Raw genomic sequence first — 20,687 nt, 5'->3', positions numbered from 1 at the left:
CCCATGTATGGATTTATTCAATCATTTTATAGCAATGTGGAGGCATGGGTATTTACTTCTACTTTGGATTAGAATGCAGCATTACTTAACTTTGTTATAGAAATGATTCCAAGTTTGGCTCCTGTGTCTGTCTCTCTTTTTTTATTGATTTCAGAGAGGAAGGGAGAGAGAGAGAGAGAAACATCAGTGATGAGAGAGAATCATTGATCGGCTGCCTCCTGCACTGCACGCCTCCTCACTGGGGATCGAGCCCGCAACCTGGAAATTGAGCCCGAAACCCAGGCATGTGCCCTGACTGGGAATTGAACCATGACCTTCTGGTTTCATAGGTTGACACTCAACCACTGAGACACACTGGTGGGGCTCCTGTCTCTCTCTTTTCCCCACACTAACCCCCTGCAACCTTTCCCCCTCCCCTACCTCCTGCCTCAGGCCTTCACTACCCTATTGTCTGTGTCCATGGGTTATGCATATAAGTTCTTTGGTTAATTACTTCCCACCCACTCCTGTGGGGTTTTTATTTCTTGAGCATGATTCTGACTTTCTGCCATTACATGATGCTCAGGCTGGGCTGGTGTGTTTCCCCAAGGAGTCCAGTTCCTTTTATCGGGGCACCGTGTTAGAAACCAGTGGACGCTGGGTGCACTGTATTCCATTTTAACATGCATTTAAATAGTTTTAGACACTAAATAACAGAAATTCAAATGGCCAGTACAGAGGACGGATAAAAGGAGATATTTGAGTAACAAGCTCGGAGGCTCCCATCTGCAAAGGGGACCCATCCCCAGGTTCCCAGAGGGCAGGATTGGGTCTCAGGGAGTGGGGCTGTGTGGGGTTCTTCTTGCCCCTCTTCCCCAGCTCGGTTCCCAAGCTGCCTGGCCTCCAAGCCTTTGTCCAGGCCTTGCCTTCCGCCTGGTGCACCTTTCCCTGCAATCCCAGGAGGTTAGACCTCCCACACTGGCGCGGGCCTAGCAGGAATAGAAGCAGCTTGTTGGAGGAGGAAGTGGGGATGGGGTTTGAACCCAGAAGGGTCCTCAACTGGATAAGTCACCTCACTTCCCCCACCGATGAACAATACAAAAGTAAAGCAGCCCTGGCCGGTTTCGCTTAGTGGATAGAGCATCGGCCTGCAGACTGAAGGGTCCCGGGTTCGATTCCAGCCAAGGGCACATGCCTGGGTTACAGGCTCGATCCCCAGTGGGGGGCGTGCAGGAGGCAGCCGATCAATGAATGATTCTCTCTCATCATTGATGTTTCTCTCTCTCTCTCCCTGTTCCTTCCTCTCTGAAATCAATGAAGAAATATATATTTTTTTAAAAAGTAAAGCAAACACAGAATGGAACTAACCAGCTTTGGAAGGAGTTAGAGATGGGGCCTGAGGTTGGGAAGGCCCTCGATTGAGTAAGGCACTTTCTTATCCAGCCTCAGTTTCCCCACCCACGAATATTAGAAAAGCAAAATACTGAACGCTTCACGAGTCTGTGTGGCATTCTTGTGCAAGGGCCATGCTCATCTTTTCTGTATCGTCCCAATTTCAGTGCAGTACTGCCGAAGCCAGCATTAGCTGGGGCCGAACCTAGGGCCATTTACAGGGCATATAAATACTTCCCACTGAGGGCAACCCATCTTGATACGATATTATGTGCAGCACATAACGGGATCTCTCACTGGAGTTGAAACTGTTCGTTATCCTCACAAAGCTCAGGTAGCTGCTGGGAGTCTATAAAGCCTCAGACAAACAAGCCCGGAAGTGGGCGGAGCCAGCGCCGCAGCCGTCCCAGAAACCTCTGGGAGGCGGCCGCGCTGCGCAGGCGACTCGTTGGTCCCAGGGAAGATGGCGGCACCGGAGCCGGGGAGGTAGGACGAGTGCGGGCTGCGGCCGCGGCGCCCTGACTGGCCCGGTGACCAAGAGACACGGGGGTCCAGAGGGGCCGGCCGGCCTCCGGGCAACCCCCGGGAGCGCGTCCCGGAGGAGGCGGGGCCTCGCGGGCCTGGGGCGGGGCCTGCGGGGTCAGAGGGCGGGTCGGAGAAGCAAAGGGTGCTGGGTATGCGGCCTGGGCGTGGTCTGGGGTAGTTGCAGAAGCGGGGTCCTCAGCCGGGCGCGGGCGGGGGAATCGCAGCGGGACCTAGGGATTGTTTCTCTCCGGGGAGGGTCCTGGAAGAATTAGGAGCGGAGTTTAAAGGTTGGGGGGGAGGCTTGGGGGCGGGACCTAGCGGTTGCATGTGGCCCCTGGTTGGGCCTGGAGTTGTAGGGGAGAGTTGGCGGCGGAACCTGGAGGGCCCCGAAGTGGAGACGAGGTCTGGAAAGCCTAGGGTGTTAGGGTGGGGCTGCAGGGCTTCGGGAGCGGACCTAAGATTTGTCGGGGAGTCCCTGCGGCGAAGCCTAGGAGTTCAGGTTGGGCCTGGAGGTTCTAGAGGCAGATTGGGTGCGGGGTCTGGGAAGCCAGATTGAAGGGGAAGGGAAAGGGCTTTGGGGGCGGAGCCTGAAGAATTCGGACATGGAGGCTGTGATTGAAAAAAGCGTTTATCATACTAACTTCACTGGGCTTTTTTTTTTTTTTAATTAAATCTTTATTGTTCAGATTATTACAGTTGTTCCTCTTTTTTCCCCCCCATAGCTCTCCTCCACCCAGTTCCCACCCCACCCTCTGCCCCCCCCCCCACTGTCTTCATCCATAGGTGCACGATTTTTGTCCAGTCTCTTCCTGCACCCCCACACCCCTTTCCCCCCAAGAATAGTCAGTCCATTCCCTTTCTATGCCCCTGATTCTATTACAATCACCAGTTTACTCTGTTCATCAGATTTTTTATTCACTTGGTTTTTAGATTCACTTGTTGATAGATGTGTATTTGTAGTTCATAATTTTTATCTTTACCTTTTTCTTCTTCCTCTTCTTAAAGAATACCTTTCAGCATTTCATATAATACTGGTTTGGTGGTGATGAACTCCTTTAGCTTTTTCTTATCTGTGAAGTTCTTTATCTGACCTTCAATTCTGAATGATAGCTTTGCTGGATAAAGTAATCTTGGTTGTAGGTTCTTGCTATTCATCACTTTGAATATTTCTTGCCACTCTCTTCTGGCCTGCAAAGTTTCTGTTGAGAAATCAGCTGACAGTCTTTTGGGTACTCCCTTGTAGGTAACTGACTGTTTTTCTATTGCTGCTTTTAAGATTCTCTCTTTGTCTTTTGCTCTTGGCATTTTAATTATGATGTGTCTTGGTGTGGTCCTCTTTGGATTCCTTTTGTTTGGGGTTCTCTGCGCTTCCTGGACTTGTAAGTCTATTTCTTTCACCAGGTAGGGGAAGTTTTCTGTCATTTCTTCAAATAGGTTTTCAATATTTTGCTCTCTCTCTTCTTCTGGGACCCCTATAATTCGGATGTTGGTGCGCTTGAAGTTATCCCAGAGGCTTCTTACACTATCTTCATATTTTTGGATTCTTTTTTCTTTTCTGATTGAGTATTTTTTGCTTCTTTGTATTTCAAATCTTTGACTTGATTCTTGCGATCATCTTGTCTGCTGTTGGATCTCTGTATATTATTCTTTATTTCAGTCAGTGTATGCTTAATTTCTAGTTGGTCTTTTTTTCATATCCTCCAGGGTCTCACTAAATTTATCGGCGGTTTCTAGAAAATTCTTGAAAAACCTTATAACCGTGGTTTTGAACTCTATCCAGTCGTTTGCTTTCCTCCATTTCTGTCATTTGTGACCTGTTTCTTTGTCTCCGCATTTTTTATGCTTCCCTGTGTTGATAGAGTGGTTTTCTGTGCTAGGTGTCCTACAGGGCCCAGTGGCTCAGCCTCCCCAGTGACCTGAGGTGGACACTCTTGGTGCACCCCTTTGTGGGCTTTGTGCACAGTCTTGTTGTAGTTAAGCCTTGATTGTTGTAGGTATCACTGGGAGGAATTGACCTCCAGGCCAATTGGCTGTGAGAATCAGCTATGTCTACGGTGGGAGAACTTCTGTGCTGAAGACACCCTTCTGGGGCAAGACTTGCTTCAGTGGGGCTTTGGTGCTCAGAGTCTGCCCCCTGAGTGTGTCCCTTATGGATCTGAGGAGTTGTAATCTGGATGGTCCCACTCTGACCACTGGGTACACTGGCTCTTGGATCTCTAAGGAGGTGCTAATTTAGCCTCTGTCTGAGGCTACCCAGCAGGAGCTACGAAGAGATATGCAGATTCCCCTTCCTTGTTTGGGGTTTGGAGGTGCCCAGATGAGGCCCAGCTGTGAAGCAATGCAAGCTGCTGTGGGGCCTTGAGCCTTCCCTTGGAAGTTCTGGGTCTCTGACCCAGCTGCAGTTAGTTAGATATTTTTAGATTGCGAAGGGCCAGGGTATTCATATGCAAAAGCCTCTGCCGCAGCCTGGGTGGGGCGGGGTCTCAGGGGATCAACAGGGCGGAGCAAGCAGCTATGGCTGATCCTCAGCCCTGCCCTAAGGGGCCGAGCGTCTCAGTGTCCCGGTAATTGCTGCAAGAACCTTTGAGAGAAAGCCGCCCTCAAGTTCCAAGTTCTGCCCGCTGCCAGTTTCTCCCCGTATGAGTCTGGGTCCCCAGAGACTCGCCCGGAACTGGAGTTCAGAGCAGTCGGGAGCGTGTGACTCCCTCCCGATTCAGAAAGACAGCCACGTCCTCAGTTGCCAGCCCTTTCCGCGTGCGCCTCCGTACCTCTGCACTTTACTTCTGCACCTCCTCTGAGTCTCAGTGTGCTTTTCTCTTTTCTTCTAGTTGTAGAATTTCCACTCAGCCAGCCTTCCTGTAGTTCTGGATGATGTCCGTTTTGTTTTTAGTTGTATTTTTGAATTTGTGTTGGGAGGCAGCAATTTCCGGTGTTTACCTATGCTGCCATCTTGGTTTCTCTTCACTGGGCTTTTGTAATGGTGAAAGGAAATAACCCGTAATCGAGGCCAGTCACATAGAGAGCACTGAGGAGAAGTTCACCGTTATTGTTATTCTTACAATCCATAAGTCCACACCAAAAACACGCCAAAAACAAACTGCTCACTTCCCCCAGCCTGTCTCCCCAACTCTGCCAGAGGTAGCCCCACCGGTGCCCTTCCGTACGGACAGACCCAGGGTCTGACCTCTTCTCAGTTTCCACTGCTCACCTAGACCAGTGCAGTCAGCTCACCCCATTCCCCAGCTGCATCCTCCAGACAGCAGAGGGGTCCTGCTGAAATACAAAGAAATCACTGCCTTTCTGGGACTTCTGTGCCATGCAGGGGGAAAGCCAGGACCCTGCTGTCGCCTCCCACCTTACTCCAATAACCAGGCCCCTTCTTAAACACCCCAGGCTCCATCCACCCTCTGTGCCTTTGCACTGGCTGTTCCCTCCACCTGCAGTACTCCTCCCCAGATATCTGCATGCCTCTGTGCGTTCCCTTGCACGTATGCTCACATGTCTTTTCCCCGGTGAGGTCTCCCTTGCCCTCTGTTTAAAATGCAGCCTTCCACCCTGACACACACATGTAAGACCCAAGGGCAGGGACTGGGTCCTTTTCATTTCTCATGGTGACCCAGCATCCAGCATGGCATTCAGCACCCTGCAGGCACTTGGCAAAGGCAAGCCAGTCCTCCCTGTCACTTCCTCCTTCAGGTGGTCATTCTCTTCCTCAGGTGACTGTTCTCAGTGTGTGACCTGTGGCAGGTGGCACAATGGATCTGGCTTATGTCTGCGAGTGGGAGAAGTGGCCCAAGAGCACCCACTGTCCGTCAGTGCCCCTGGCCTGCGCCTGGTCCTGCCGAAACCTCATCGCTTTCACCACGGACCTCCGGAATGATGACCAGGGTACACCCCTTCACCTCCAGCCCAGCTCCCATTTCCTCTTCTCCCCTCCCCACACATTATATACCCCTGGCTCCCATGGTGCCTGGCATGGGTGACTCCATGTCTCTAGCCTGCCTGGTAGCCACCTCCAACCTGTCCAGGCCCTTTCAGTCCTTCCTCATTCACAATTGGGGGGTGGTGAGGGCCCCAGCCTTTCAGGGGTGCAAAGGGCACATGCATTTAACTGATGGCTGCAATCCTAAGTGAGCCTTTTATTTAACTGATGGCTCTGTGATGGTGCTCTCCTCCATCTGGTGCCTGGCGGACACTGGGTCACCCCTGCAGGACAGAAGGGAGCGGTGGGCATTTTACTCAGGCTTGTTGGAGATTTATGTCTCACTTTCCATACCTTACATATCACTTTTTAAAAAACATAATGTTTTTATTGATTTTGAGGAAGGGAGCGGGAAAGAGCGAAACACCGATGTGAGAGCAAAGCATTGATCGGCTGCCTCCTGCATGCCCTCCACTGAGGATTCAGCCCGCAACCCGGGCATGTGCCCTGATTGAGAATTGAAGCAGCAACCTTTTGGTGCATGGGATGATGCCCAACAACTGAGCCACACTGGCCAGGGCACATGTCACTTGTGACTTTTGAAAGCCTGTAAGGTGCATGCCCACCGCAGACTTCTCTCCATCATTTGAGTAATGAGCACTTGTTAGAGAAATTTAGAAAAGCACAGAAATTTAGGATAAAGAGAACCACCTATTATCTTCCATGGAGAAGCACACTGTTAGAATTTTGAGGTCATTCTCTTCCTGTTCTGTTTTCTGGGTCTCTAAACACGTGGTCGTAGACACACTGGTGGCAAACTCACAGGCCTGCTCTTTTTCCCGAGGGGCCACAAGCCTGTTCCTCATTAGTCCCCAGGCTGTATAGATAGTTAGCAACATCTCCATGACTTCCCTTCGGGTGAGACTTTTGCTGGGTTCCTCCATGACTTCAGAGCCACGTCATTGTCACTGAACTGACTGTGCCCCGTCCTGTCTCTTGCAGACCTGACCCGCCTGATCCACATTCTGGACACGGAGCACCCCTGGGACGTGCACTCCATCAGCTCCGAGCACAGTGAAGCCATCACCTGCCTTGAGTGGGACCAGTCAGGTGAGGGCGGGGCTGGTAAGGTTGGTAGGGTCCTGTGTGGCTGAAGGAGACTATGGTGATGCTCACACTTGACCCTGAATCCCAGGGAGATGTGTTCTGTATTTCTTTGGTCCTGTTCCCAGAGTCAGAGCTGGGACTGGAACCTTCGATTTACGGCTTTGCGGCTACCGCTTTTCCTGTTCCTGTGTTCAGAGCCATTTCCGCATCATGCCTTGTGCCACTCCCCTGCTCCACCTCCACTGGGCCGGCTTCTCCCAGGTCCATGAAGTACTGTGGGTAATAGTCCTTGCCCTTGGTGGGGATTTGTGATGCAGGTTTGCTCCACACAGGCTCCCGGCTCCTGTCAGCTGATGCCAATGGACAAATCAAGTGCTGGAGCATGGCGGACCACCTGGCCAACAGCTGGGAGAGCCCTATGGGAAGCCTGGTGGAGGGGGACCCCATCGTGGCCCTGTCTTGGCTGCACAATGGTGTGAAGTTGGCACTGCATGTAGAAAAGGTGGGTGTCTTCCTGAGTAAACGTGGTGGACGAGACCACTTACTTTATCCATCCATCCGTCAACTTGGCTCCTCCTCTCCCACCACCAGCATCTTCTGTTGTTGTTGTTTTTAAAATATATATTTTTATTTATTTCACAGAGGAGAGAGAGAGAGAAACATCAATGATGGGAGAGAATCATTGATCAGTTGCCTCCTTGCACACCCCCTACTGGGGATTGAGCCCACAACCTGGGCATGTGCCCTTGATTGGAATTGAACCTGGGACCCTTCAGTCCCACAGGCCGATGCTCTATCCACTGAGACAAACCGGCTAGGGCATCTTCTGGTTTTTGAACCTGGGGCCTGGCTCATACCTTTTCTCAAACTGTCAGTTGGCACTTGTATTTTCAATGGGCCACCTGTTTAACTGATGGCTACTGTCCTCAGTGAGTCTTCCATTACACTGTCCTGAGAACCCAGTCCACACTTTGATTCGGTAATATTCCAGAGTTCCTCTCTCCATGCCCTGGTTTAGCCCAGTGTCATAGTTAACCCATCGCAGACCAGTAGTTTTATTGCTAGCTTTACCCAGTGGCCAGATAAGTTTCTATTGAACGAGTATAAAAAACGTTTTACATAACTGTTAAAGGCACGCTTTAAATACCCATTGCATTTTGAAGTTATTTATTACATGTTTTTACAAGCTAATATCTTTTTAAAGTATGATACTTTGTAAAACACTGTGTAATATGAAGTGAGTTTTCTCGTGATCGTCTGCAATGTGTTAAGACTGAAGCCTCCTAGATCAAAGGGAACCTGAGTTAAAATCCTGACTTCATGCCTATATGCATCACTTTGCTTATTATCAAATGGGGTTGGTGGTGGGTTATGGTGAGGATTCATTAGGAGAATGCATGAGAGGAGTCAGCCTGGGGCCTGGCACAGGTCAAGGGCCCAGGAACCTGCATTCTGTTCCAGCTCACAGGAGAGGGGTGTACCACTGCTCTCAGACCACTTAGAGAAACCCTGTGTAGCCTCCAGCTCAGTGCTGCGTCAGTGATTAAACAGCTCAGACAAAGCTCAAAAGTGTCATGCTGAATGAAAGAAACCAGGCCTACAGTCTGCACACTGGTTCCACTCAGGGACAATTCTAGAAAAGGCAAAATTAACGACACAACCAGGACCCAGGGTAGAGTGGATGGGGACTGACTGCTAAGGGCCATGAGGGGAGTGGATTCTGGTCACGATTTTAGTGGTTTTCCATGACAATACGTTTGTCAAGACCCATGGAACCATATGCTTAAAAAAAGAGTGAATTTTGTTGCACATAGATCGTAACTTAAACCTAATTTGACATAAAATAGTAATAAAACAGCAGCAGCCAGTACTTTTATGGTACCTCCTGAATTCTTAATGCAGGGTCTGCACTCAGCCGGCGGGCCAAATGCAGCCCCACCTGTTTCTGTGAACAGTCTTATTGGCAGCTGCTTCTACAAACTCAGAAAGAGCAAGTAGTCCACCAGCAGAGGCCACCTGGCCTGCAAGCCTAAGAACACTGAGTGTCTGGCCCCTTACGGGAGAAGGTTGCTGACTCCTGTCCTTCATGGATTCAGTCATTTGACTCTCAGCAGGGTCCTCTGAAGTACAGATGAGGAAACTGAGGGTCAGAGAGGCCCATATGACAGAGTGCTCAAGTGGCCGAGGCAGGATTCGAATTCAAGTCCAAGCTTTTGTAGCTTCTACCTCATTGTTCCTCTGTTTCTGTGGGTGTGACTCCCAGAAGAGGGTTGTCGGGTCACAAGAGGCAGACCCCTAACAGCTCAATGGGGCATCTTTCCTCATGCCCTAGGTGGGGGTGGAACCAATACTAAGAACCCTCGCTCACTCCCCTGCAGTCAGGTGCCTCCAGCTTCGGGGAGAAGTTCTCCCGAGTCAAGTTCTCACCGTCGCTCACTCTGTTTGGGGGCAAGCCCATGGAGGGCTGGATCGCAGTGACAGTCAGCGGCCTGGTCACTGTGTCCCTACTGAAGCCCAGCGGGCAGGTGCTGACATCGACGGAGAGCCTGTGCCGGCTGCGTGGCCGTGTTGCCCTGGCCGACATTGCCTTCACGGGCGGCGGCAACATTGTGGTGGCCACGGCGGATGGCAGCAGCGCCTCCCCCGTGCAGTTCTACAAGGTGTGCGTGAGTGTGGTTAGCGAGAAGTGTCGCATCGACACCGAGATCCTGCCCTCGCTCTTCATGCGCTGTACCACCGACCTCAACCGCAAGGACAAGTTCCCCGCCATCACCCACCTCAAATTCCTGGCCCGAGACATGTCTGAGCAGGTGAGGCCACCTGGGATGTGGCTACAGTGCCACACGTTTCTTATTTCCAGTCCTGCATCGGGAGTCCAGCATGGGTCACACGGGGCCAAACCCAGGTGTAGGTAGGGCTGGTCCTTCCAGAGGCTCCAAAGAAAACCTTTTCCAGCCTCTGGAGAGGCTGTCTCCCTGGTTCTTGGCACCTTCCTCCATTGTCACAGTCAGCAGCACAGCCTCGACCATCTCTGACCCTTCTGCCTCTCATGTGGACTCTGTGTGACACTGGGCTCCGCAGGGAATGCAGAATCGTCCCTAACTCAGAGTCCTTTTATCATGTGAGGTGACATGTCCACAGGTCCTGAGACCAGGACAGGAATATCTGTGAGGCTGTTGTTCAGTTGGCCCCACTAAGTCACTAAGTTCCCGTCATAACTGCAGCAGTCAGGCCCCAAATAGCAGGGAGGGCACCATGGGGTGATGTGTGCTGTTCCAGCGGAGTGGGGATAGGTAGGCCTGGATCCGAGTCCACAGCGGCTGTGAGGCCAGGGCCAGTGTGAGCAACTGAGGAGACACAGGCCTAGGGAGGGGCCGTAGCTAGATCAGGCAGGCAGCACCTGAGCCTGGGTTAGAGCGAGGGCCTCCCATAAGGTGTGAAAGCCCAAGGTGCCGCCGCCTCCAGCCACCCATTGTCCTCCAGGTGCTCTTGTGCGCTTCCAGCCAGACAAGCAGCATCGTGGAGTGCTGGTCCCTGCGGAAGGAGGGGCTCCCCGTGAACAACATCTTCCAGCAAATCTCTCCTGTGGGTGAGTCCCCTCGGTGGGGCTGGGCATTTGACTTTTAAATTGGGGAAACTGGTGAAGTCCTTACTCGTAGTCACCCCGCAGGCAGCCCAGCCACCTCACCCTGAAACCTGTAGGGCGCGTAGGGTGGGTGGAGGAAGAGCAGAGCAAAGTCCTGGGCACAAAGCCAGGAGCTGAACCAGCTCAGCAAGGGGGGATTGGCTGCAGCGAGGCACTTAATCCTAAAAGCCATGGAATCTTGCACAGACCCTGGTTTAGAGTGAGGAAACGGAGGCTGGAGGGCTTAACTGAGTTTACAAGAACAAGCCTACAGTCTCACCTCCCTCTCCCCGATCCTTTCACCCATGGGGAGACCCCATGGCTCAGGATGGCCCCAAGACGGGCACCCCCTCCTCAGTACAGACCCTGGAACACACTGGCCTGGCCAGGCCTGAAGTCAGTGGGAAGCTGGAAAAGCTACTGGTTTTCAACCCCTGATGGTGGGGCTGTGGGGGGTAAACCCTGCCCTGAGACACAGATGCAGATGTTTTCCTGGAGAAAGAAAGCTCTGCTCTTTGCTGATTAGTGCTAATGGACTCTGGGGTAGTTGGATGTTGGGGGCTGGGCGCTGCTAAACAAAAGCCGCTAATGAAGCTGTGTCAAGAGGCCCCTTGAGGCTCCATTTGCTGCTCAAGGCGGTTACATAAGCTGTCTATTGTGGCTGCAGAGTAATTAACTTGAAGAGGGCCACATTGCCCTGTCCCTGGACAAGCATCCCGGGGAGCTTTTAGATGTGGCTGCTGGCCCCACAGGGGGCGGGCAGGACTGCATTAGTGCCTCCATGTGCACCAGTGGGGGGCGGGGGGGGGGGGGCGGGCAGGAAGGGTTTAAATGCTGGGCACTGTTCCCAGCCCACAAACCCTCTCTGGAACTCTGCTGTGGTTGTTACCTTGACACTCTAGTGTCTTCCATGCCAGATACTGAAACCTACTCTAACCTCTCTGGGCTTCATCTTCCCCTGAGGGAGCAGCATTTGCCAAGAGTCCCTTACTGGGTTTACAGCAAGTTTATAAACTGTGAGGAGCCACCTGGTGCACAAATCTGGACATAGATGATGGCAGAGATGAGCCCTCTGACAGTCAGTAACAAACCACAGCCCAGCCCTGGCCGGTTTGGCTCAGTGTTTATAGTATTGGCCCACGGACTGAAGGGTCGTGGGTTCGATTCCCGGTCAAGGGCACTTACTTGGGTTGCATGTTCAATCCCCCGCCCCAGTTGGGGTGTGTGTGGGAGGCAACCAATCCATGTATCTCTCTCATGTCAATCTCTTTTTCTTCCCTTTCTCCCCCCCCCCCTCCCTCCCTTCCACTCTCTCTAAAAATCAATGGAAAAAATATTTTCAGGTGAGGATTAAAAAAAATTAAAATAGCAACAAAAAACCACAGGCCATATTGTTCTAGGCTGGGTCACCTGCTGTACCTGCTTGGTTCCATGTGCCTGCCATCAGCCTCCGGGCTCAGGCTGCTGACCACCAGCTGGGCCCATCCTCCCATGGCGCACATCCCCGGCCCAGTCTGCTCACCTCAGTGTCCTGGGTACAAGCACTGTTTGATCCTTTACTCATATCATGTTCACCAGCGCCCACTGGCCAAGCCCAGATTCACAGAAATCAGTCCACTTCTTGTTGGGGCAGGGGCTTCCTCATCACCCTGAGGGTGTGAGTACAGGAAGAAGTGCATCTTATCTGATGGGGAGAGATCGGGTCCTACCTAGGATCTCTTAGGTCATAAGGGACAAAACCAAACCTTAGCTGGCTGAGTTATGAGGGGAATTTGGGGGTTTGTGTGGCAGCAGGATATGGAGGGTGGTGTCCCCCTTCTCGGTGTGTTGGGTCCATCAAGTGGGCACCCACTACCACCAGCTGACAGCTTCCTGAAGGATGCCTCCTCCCCGTCCCCAGGAAGTCCCAGGATTGAGTTCTGTTGGCCACCTTGGGTCATATACCCATCCTGCACCAACCGCCTGGCTGGGGCATGATGTACTGAGTGGCCAGGGCTGGGGTAGGGCCCCTGTGGGGGACAGGCCGTAGATCAGAGAAGGGGACTTGGCCAATGTCAGGGCCCCCCATTGTGGTGTTTGTCTTGTCTTCATTCCATTGCTCTCCTGTGTCCCTGCCCCCTTTTCAGTTGGCGACAAGCAGCCCATGATTCTCAAATGGCGGATCCTGTCAGCCACCAACGACTTGGATCGAGTGTCTGCCGTGGCACTACCCAAGCTGCCCATCTCGCTCACCAACACTGACCTGAAGGTGGCCAGCGACACGCAGTTCTACCCTGGCCTTGGTATGGTGGTCTCGGAGCTCGGGTCTTGGGTCTTAAAGCTGGGAGAGTTGCCTCGGGCTTCAAGTCAGTTCCCAGCGAGGAGGTGGCCCCACTTTCAGGATCAGACGAGCTCAAAGGGCTATGAGGCTGGATGAAAAGCTGCTTCTTTAGCTGATAAAGGGTAGTTAGAAATCAATAAGGCAGAGGCTGGAAACTTGGGGGCAAACTTTGCAGATAAGCAGCACTCCCTTGTAGCCGCTGAGACGCTGATCCTGGGTTCAGTCCCTGGAGCCTGTGACCGTGAGCGAATCAGGCGGGAAGCACTGGGATGGCTAACGGTCAGCCCCAGCCCTGTTACACGTTCATTACAAGCTTTGGGCTTGAGGAGCCCCTGACCTTACTGACCTCTGCTCCTGCTATGAGGCCCTTCCTGTTCCTTGTCCCCTCCACTTTGTCCCCCTGGGAGTTGTGCGCTTGCTCACATCAGCTAAGACAGTGCCAGCTGCAAGGGGGCCGGGGACATGCAGCCTGAGCTAGTAGTGCTTGCTCCACTGACTCTCATAGGCTGTTAGCAAAGGAGGAGCGGGTAATGGCCATGGGGGCAGCCAGCCAGACATGGGTGGTGAGCCCTTTGTGGCTTGGGGTTCACCCATCCCCAGAGTAGTCACTTCCTATTGTTCAGAACTGGGCAGCCCCACAGCTGCCTATGGGCCTGTTCTAGGCCCTTCCTGCCCCTGACCCTGCATGTGCCCTGCCCCTAGGGCTGGCCCTGGCCTTCCATGACGGTAGCGTCCACATCGTGCACCGGCTGTCACTGCAGACCATGGCCATCTTCTTCAGCTCCACAGCTCCGCGCTCCATGGATGAGCCAGCTATCAAGCGCCCTCGGACCACGGGCCCCACCGTCCACTTCAAGGCCATGCAGCTGTCCTGGACCTCCCTGGCCCTCGTGGGCATTGACAACCATGGGAAGGTAAGCGCTGTCCCAGGTGCTCCAAAGCTGCCCACTCAGTGTGTGTGGTGGGGAGCATCCTCCCCCTCCCCCTGGCCGTCCTGGAGGAAATGGGCTCCGTCTAGTCATGTCGGGCGCCTGCCACTTGTTTTGGTGTCTGCCTGACTCCTGGTTCATTTCCTCAGCACCTGCATTTAGGGGCCATCTGCCGTCTACAGGCCTGTCTTGCGTGAGGTGCTCAGCTTCCCTGGGGAACTATGTCTGTGTCTGGAGGGATCCCCATGCCCCCTCCCACATGGGTTTGTGTCCATCATGGAGCCTAAATGAAGGCTCCAGTAACTCCAAATGTGCCTGTGGGTATAGGGTGGCCTCTTGGGCTGTTTTTGGGAAGCGCTGCACAGCTCCCTCAGCCCATTAACACTTCCACACACCAGGCTCCGACTGCCCCCACAGCAGCAGGACCATCAGCCCTTGGAGGGACATGGTGCCCGGAGCCTTAGGTGAGCGAGGATCCTCAGCCACCGAGCGCTCCCTCTGTGGCCTCACCTGCCGTTCCCTCTCCCACAGCTGAGCATGCTGCGCATCTCGCCCTCCATGGGCCACACGCTGGATATGAACCTGGCCCTGCGGCACCTGCTTTTCCTGCTGGAGTACTGCATGGTGACCGGCTATGACTGGTGGGACATCCTGCTGCACGTGCAGCCCAGCATGGTGCAGAGCCTGGTGGAGCGGCTGCACGAGGAGTACACGCGCCAGAAAGCTGCCCTTCAGCAGGTAGTCTGGGGCCACGTGCCATCACCCGACAGAGGATGCCCCCTCCCTTCTTACCTAGTCCTTCATCTGGAGAGATTCTGCAGGAAGTCAGAGCCCTGTAGGTGACACGTGAACCCCTGGGGCCACCGCCTCTGCTGCCAGTGGGAGCTTTCTTCTCAAACAGCTTGGAGTGCACGCGTGTGTATGCATGCGGAGTGGGGGTTCCTCATGAGATAGGAACAATAAACAGCCTTAGAGATCAGAAAGGAAGAAGGAACAGTGACCAGGAGACAAGAGTGTGTGCCTGTGAAAGCACAAGCACCTCGAGGGGCCCTGAACTTGTGAGCTCAGCAGAGAGGCTGCAGAGAACAGTCTCAGAAGGCGGTAGCTTTCCTCTGCCAGCAGTGACCAGTAAGACAGTGAAGTGGGAAAGGTCCCCTTCATAAGAGCAGCCTGAGAGGACATGAGTGAGATTATTGGGGTGGATGTGAGGGTGCAGCAGAGGGTCAGCGCTGATCACGGTGGAAATAAAACCACTGCTGCCTTTCCCGGCGGTGACAACCTCCCCACGACAGTCTGCCTCTCGCTGAGGACCTCCTCCTCCCTCTCCAGAAGAGGGGAAGAGGAAACACGAGAGGAGCGCCTGGTGCAGAGCCCCCGTTCCTACTTCATGGGTGTAAAATGCCCAGGATGCTATAGAGTCACCCCGTCTGTAGCCAGGCACAAACGGTAGTTTTGTACGTTGGTTGCTCCATTGTCCTCTGTCAGCCAACAGGAGGAAAAGCAAGGCTTACAGAGGCTGCTCCTTCAGAAGGAAGCAGCACTAAAAGCCCCTCAAATCAAGATGAGTGGGAGACCATCCCAATAAACACATTTTGGATTTTAAAAAAAAAAGTCACTGCTTATGGGCAGTAGCCTAAAGCATTTTAATACTTTCGCGCATTCACCCATCCCGTGAGACCAGGTCTCCCCCAGCACCGCTGACATCTGGGCCAGGTCAGCGGTAGAGGAACCGTCCTGGGCACAGTGGAGTGTTGAGCAGCCCCCACCCACTCAATGCCAGGAACACCCCCAGTGTGACAACTACAGATGTCCCCAGAGGAGGCCCAGTGTCCCCTGGGGGCAGGGCCACTCCCAGGTTGACACCCTCCCCATTCTGTGAGGTAGGTTCTCTTTTCTGATTCTCCATAAGGAGGTGGGGCACAGAGACATGAGGCAGGTTGTCTCTGCTTGCCCAGCCCAGCTACACACTGTGGCAAAGTGACTTCCTCACGCTGTCCACCCCCAGGTCCTCTCCACCCGGATCCTGGCCATGAAGGCTTCGCTCTGCAAGCTGTCGCCCTGCACCGTGACCCTCGTGTGCGACTACCACGCCAAGCTCTTTCTCATCGCCATCAGCTCCACGCTCAAGTCCCTGCTGCGCCCACACATCCTCAACACCCCCGACAAAAGTCCCGGCGACCGGCTGACCGAGATCTGCGCCAAGATCACAGACGTTGGTGGGTCCTGCCCTCACCCAGCAGGCCACCCTGAGAGCTGCTGCACATGCACAGTTGTGCGTGGGAATGTGCTAAATCCCACCCGCACACTGTCCACTGGGAGCTGACTGTGCCAAGCATGGGGGTGGTAACTGAAGGAAGGGGAGGCCTTGGCCCTCGGGGTTGGCCTGGAGCTGGGGACAGATGTTAACCAGAAGGGAACCAAAGATGAGTCATGCTGGGGAGGAGCTGCAAGGGGCCAGTGCAGGTTGGCCCGAGGGACACTGGTTGTCCTGAGAGCTGGCAGTGGACACTGTTGCTCTAGGTCCAGCCCTTTCCTCCAAGCTCCTCAGCTCAGTCATCTTGTCCACTTGCTTGTTCAGTGTTGGGTTGACCGTCAGGCCCAGCTCACATTGGGTGCTGCTGGGTAATAAGAGGCCACGGTGCAAAGCAGGGTTGGTTCCTGTGCACGGTGGGGCCCAGCCACCTGACCACCCTCCCCTTCCAGATATCGACAAGGTCATGATCAACCTCAAAACAGAGGAGTTTGTCCTGGACATGAACACCCTTCAGGCCCTGCAGCAGCTCCTGCAATGGGTGGGCGACTTCGTGCTCTACCTGCTGGCCAGCCTGCCCAACCAGGTGCGCCCCCTCCCCCCGGACCCGTGGAGGTCACAGGGTGTGGCACACATTTAAATGCACAGCCTGAGAGCCTTTTCCTACAGGGCGCCCCACTGCGGCCTGGGCATAGCTTCCTGCGGGACGGCACCTCGCTCGGCATGCTGCGGGAGCTGATGGTCGTCATCCGCATCTGGGGCCTGCTGAAGCCCAGCTGCCTGCCCGTATACACAGCCACCTCTGACACTCAGGACAGCATGTCCCTGCTCTTCCGCCTGCTCACCAAGCTCTGGATTTGCTGTGAGATTCCCAGCCCCCCACCAACACATAACCCTAGCTGAGTCCCCCCCACCAGCATATAAACTTCCACAAATCGAACCAGCTCTGTGTTGGTCTCTACTGTTCACCCAGCACCCAGCACAGGGCCAAGCACGGGGTGGGTGCTCATTCAACATTAGCTGTTATTAGGCACCTAGTGGCTTGTCTCGAGTCACCAGGTTACATTTCTGTTGTTCTGGCAGCTCTGTTCCTAGGAAGGCACCCAGTGCTCACTGAATGTTTTTCGAATGAATGGTTGGTTCCCGTTTTACAGAGAAGGGGAGGAGCTTCCAGGACAACTCAGAAAGTCAGGTCAGAGCTGGGCCCTGAGCGCTAAGCTGGTCCCTCCATCCCCATGGTCCCTCTCCGCAGGCCGTGATGAGGGCCCCACAAGTGAGCCAGACGAGACCCTCGTTGATGAGTGCTGCCTGCTGCCCAGCCAGCTGCTCATTCCCAGCTTGGACTGGCTGCCCGTCAGTGATGGCCTGGTCAGCCGCCTGCAGCCCAAGCAGCCCCTGCGTCTGCATTTCGGCAAGGCTCCCATTCTCCCTGGCAGCGCCACCACCTTGCAGCTGGATGGCCTTATCAGGTGGGTGCCCTCTGCCTTGGGCCCTTTGCATATTCTTTCCGGAGGGTCCTCCAACCCCCCCCCATCACCCCCCTCCACACTGAACCTACCTGACTCCACGCTTCTGCCTCAGGGCTGCTGTGCTGTGCCTGCTGCTTCCTTCTGACCTTGACCTAAATGCTGTCCCTGGGAGAGGTCCCTAGCTTAGGTAGTGAATCCCGCCCCCGCCCCCACCTCCTAGTATCCGTTACTTCCCTCCACCATCACCTCAGTCTTTTTTTTATCTTTAAATTTTTTTTAATTTTATTGATTTCAGAGAGGAAAGAAGAGAGAAGGAGAGATAGAAACAACAATGATGAGAGAGAACCATTGATCAGCTGCCTCCTGCACACCCCCTACTGGGGATTGAGTCCGCAACCTTGGCATGTGCCCTTGACCGGAATTGAACCCAGGACCCTTCAGTCTGCAGGCCGACCCTCTATCCACTGAGCCAAACTGGCTGGGCCATCCCCTCAGTCTTCACTGATTTGTGCACTCGGGTGCCCATGAGTCCTCCCCCTGGTCTGTCACCTGTTGCATGCAATGCCCACATGGCTGGCCGTGGTTACTTGGGCTCCAGCCTCTGCAGAGGTCAGGCTGATACATGGCCTGAGCCCCCCACCATAAAGCACATCTGGCCTGGTCCCCGGCCCCGATAGACACTAAGTCAGGCAGGACCTTCACCGGGCTGAGGAGAACTCATGCGGTCAAGGACCAGGCCTGTCTTTGGGAAAGGGGTCTGGATCGCCCAAGCCTGCTAAGTTAATCCTTTACTGCCCACAGTACTTGGGGGGGCGGCGGGGGTGGGTTGTCCCCATCTTACAGAGGAGTCAACAGCTCAAAAAGGTTCAATCACGCCCTGGCTGGTGTGGCTCGGTTGGTTAGGCATCGTCCCATGCACCAAAAGGTTGCTGGTTCAATCCTTGGTAGGGGGCGTGCAGGAGGCAGCCAAGCAATGTTACTCCCTCTCCTACCCTCTCTATAAAAATCAATTAAACAAAATATGAAAATAAATAAAAGGTGCAATCACTGAGCCAGGGTTACAACCAGGAACCCTTTAACCCTGGGCCACCATCTGCACCGGGACCCATCAGGCTCCCACCCCTGCTCAGTGCTCATTGGATGGAGAAACACACATGACCTCCCCAAGTATGCTGTTACTTTGGAAGTTTCAGAAAACATGAGTAAGCCCTGGCTGGGAGGCTCAGTTGGCTGGAGTGCCGTCCTGTACTCCGAAAGGTTGCGGCTTCAATTCTCGGTCAGGGCATATAACCTAGGTTGTGTGCTCAATCCCTGGTTGGAGGCAACCACTTGATGTTTCTCTTTCTCTCTCTCCCTTCATCTCTAAAAAAAATCAATAAATATATCCTTGGGTGAAGGTAAAAAAAAATAAAACAGGTGAATAAAAGAAATACCATTCACACCCTGGGGTCCCAGATCTGGGACCTCCCTGCATTTCCTTTCCTGGGTCATGGTAGGACGCGCCCTGATGAATCCCAGGCTTCCCTCTTTTTGGCGGTTCAGAAAAGACTCTGTGAATGAGTGTGCTGGTTGCAGGGAGGTTTTAAACCCTTTGTTCTGGAAACTTCCAAACATGCTTTAAACGAATATAACCAACTGTCCTGCCCCAGCCACCAGGTCCACTCCTGCAGAAGCTCCTACTGCCAGGTTCTCTGGTGTCATCCAGCACCATCCCTACAGGGTGTCTGTGTGTAGAGGGAGTGTAGATGCACATCTACACACACACACTCCCTTGTGTTTTGGCACAGTGGGTGTGTCGTGTGTGCATGCATCTGTGTTCGCATGTGTGCACATGTGCCTGCATCTCTCTGTGTGTTGTGGGATTGGAGGCCTGATCCCCTTTGCTCTCCTCTCTCATCTGCCAGGGCAACGGGCCAGCCCAAGATTGACCACCTGCGGCGGCTGCACCTGGGAGCCCACCCCACAGAGGAGTGCAAGGCCTGTACGAGGTGAGCCACCCACTATGGACCCTTTGTCAGTCCTGTGGCAAACACTGCCCCCACTCTGCCACCAAGTGACCACAGGGTGAGAGGTTTCCATTCTGTGAACTTCACTTTCCCCACGTGTGGGGCTGTCCAGAGGGCACACCAGGCGGTTTCTGTAACGGACGAACTGCCTCGGGAGGTCCTGGGCTTCCTGTCCTGGGCACGATGGTGGTCAAGTGACCGACCACACAGCCCTTGCAGAGCTCCTAGTAACTCAAGTGCAGGAATGAAGGTGCAGCCACAGCAGTGAGAGGCCTGGGCCCTGCGCTGGCCCTTTGCAAACGTGGCCCTGATTGCTGCCACCTGATCCCAGACGCAGGTTCTGACTCCCAGATCACACCACTAGGTGGTGTCTAAGCCAGGACTGGAATCCCTACCCTGGCCTCGTTCACTCAGGGAGGTGAAGGGGCAATGCCTGAACTTGGACGGAAGGATGTGGAAGACTTAGCTCAGTGTGGAGGGTAGTGCATGGAATAGTATTCCTGGTGGGGGAACAGCATGTGAAAGGGCCCCGTGGCAGGTGAGAGAGGGCCCTGCCAGCACGTGCTACCACCCACGTCTGTCTGCAGGTGTGGCTGTGTGACCATGCTCAAGTCGCCCAACAAGACAACAGCCGTCAAACAATGGGAACAGCGCTGGATCAAGAACTGCCTGTGTGGGGGGCTCTGGCGGCGGATGCCCCTCAGCTGCCCTTGACTGGGGCCCCCAAGCCCTGTAAATAGATTCCTGATGGATTTTATAGGAAGGTGATTCTGTCCCTTCGCCAGTGACAGCATTCCACACACGCAGGACCTTTATTCGTGCATTAAAAAATGGTCATCCGTGGCCCTGGCCAGGTAGCTCAGCTGGTTAGAGCGTGGTCCCCACACACCAAGGTCGGGGGTTGAGTCCCTAGTCAGGGCACATACACGAATTAGCCAAGGAACGCGTAAGTGGGATAACAGTCGATGTTTCCCTCCCTCTAAAAATCAATAAATTTTTTTTAAATAGTCATTCTCAAGTGTGGCTTTTGGAGCCTCATCAGCCAAGCCTGATGAGGCGGGTGGGGCAGGTGAAGACATGACCTGAAGCCTCAGGTTGGTGCCCAGGGGCTCCACTTTCTCTCTCTTGGAGCCTAATGGTGCATCCCAGGAAGTGGGGCCTT

The 20,687-nt window shown here is 53.9% G+C and overlaps 1 protein-coding gene and 1 non-coding gene across 3 annotated transcripts; one reads left to right on the top strand and one right to left on the bottom strand.

The window, feature by feature from the left end:
• Nucleotides 1-1,455: 1,455 nt before the first annotated feature.
• LOC139011831 (U6 spliceosomal RNA) lies at nucleotides 1,456-1,560 on the bottom strand. Its single transcript, XR_011471662.1, has one exon. It is a non-coding gene; the product is annotated as a U6 spliceosomal RNA (small nuclear RNA).
• A 218-nt stretch (nucleotides 1,561-1,778) lies between these two features.
• On the top strand, nucleotides 1,779-20,536 carry MED16 (mediator complex subunit 16). 2 transcript variants are annotated; one of them, XM_070415621.1, is made up of 15 exons: nucleotides 1,779-1,857; nucleotides 5,613-5,784; nucleotides 6,821-6,928; nucleotides 7,258-7,427; nucleotides 9,304-9,735; nucleotides 10,409-10,514; nucleotides 12,677-12,832; nucleotides 13,573-13,784; nucleotides 14,331-14,537; nucleotides 15,805-16,015; nucleotides 16,503-16,636; nucleotides 16,720-16,912; nucleotides 17,303-17,519; nucleotides 19,424-19,507; nucleotides 20,113-20,536. In XM_070415621.1, exons 2-15 carry the CDS (start codon nucleotides 5,652-5,654, stop codon nucleotides 20,237-20,239), a joined length of 2,490 nt encoding a protein of 829 aa, XP_070271722.1. In that variant the 5' UTR covers nucleotides 1,779-1,857; nucleotides 5,613-5,651; the 3' UTR covers nucleotides 20,240-20,536. The 2 variants fall into 2 exon arrangements, with proteins under 2 accessions (XP_070271722.1, XP_070271723.1); XM_070415622.1 differs by lacking the exon at nucleotides 1,779-1,857 and adding an exon at nucleotides 2,219-2,395.
• The last annotated feature ends 151 nt before the right edge of the window (nucleotides 20,537-20,687 follow it).

Source organism: Myotis yumanensis, unplaced genomic scaffold (genome assembly GCF_028538775.1).
Source record: "Myotis yumanensis isolate MYYU_CA2020_CCGP unplaced genomic scaffold, mMyoYum1.0.hap1 SCAF_5, whole genome shotgun sequence".
Lineage (NCBI taxonomy): Eukaryota > Metazoa > Chordata > Mammalia > Chiroptera > Vespertilionidae > Myotis > Myotis yumanensis.
The sequence above is the reverse complement of the archived record's forward strand: the minus strand, read 5'-3'. Positions and strand labels throughout refer to the sequence as shown.

Coding starts and splice junctions, on each gene's coding strand:
- MED16 (XM_070415621.1), top strand. CDS start 5,652: ATGGATCTGGCTTATGTCTGCGAGTGGGAGAAGTGGCCCAAGAGCACC. Junction 6,929..7,257: donor CCTTGAGTGGGACCAGTCAG/GTGAGGGCGGGG, acceptor TGCTCCACACAG/GCTCCCGGCTCCTGTCAGCT. Junction 12,833..13,572: donor GCAGTTCTACCCTGGCCTTG/GTATGGTGGTCT, acceptor CCCTGCCCCTAG/GGCTGGCCCTGGCCTTCCAT.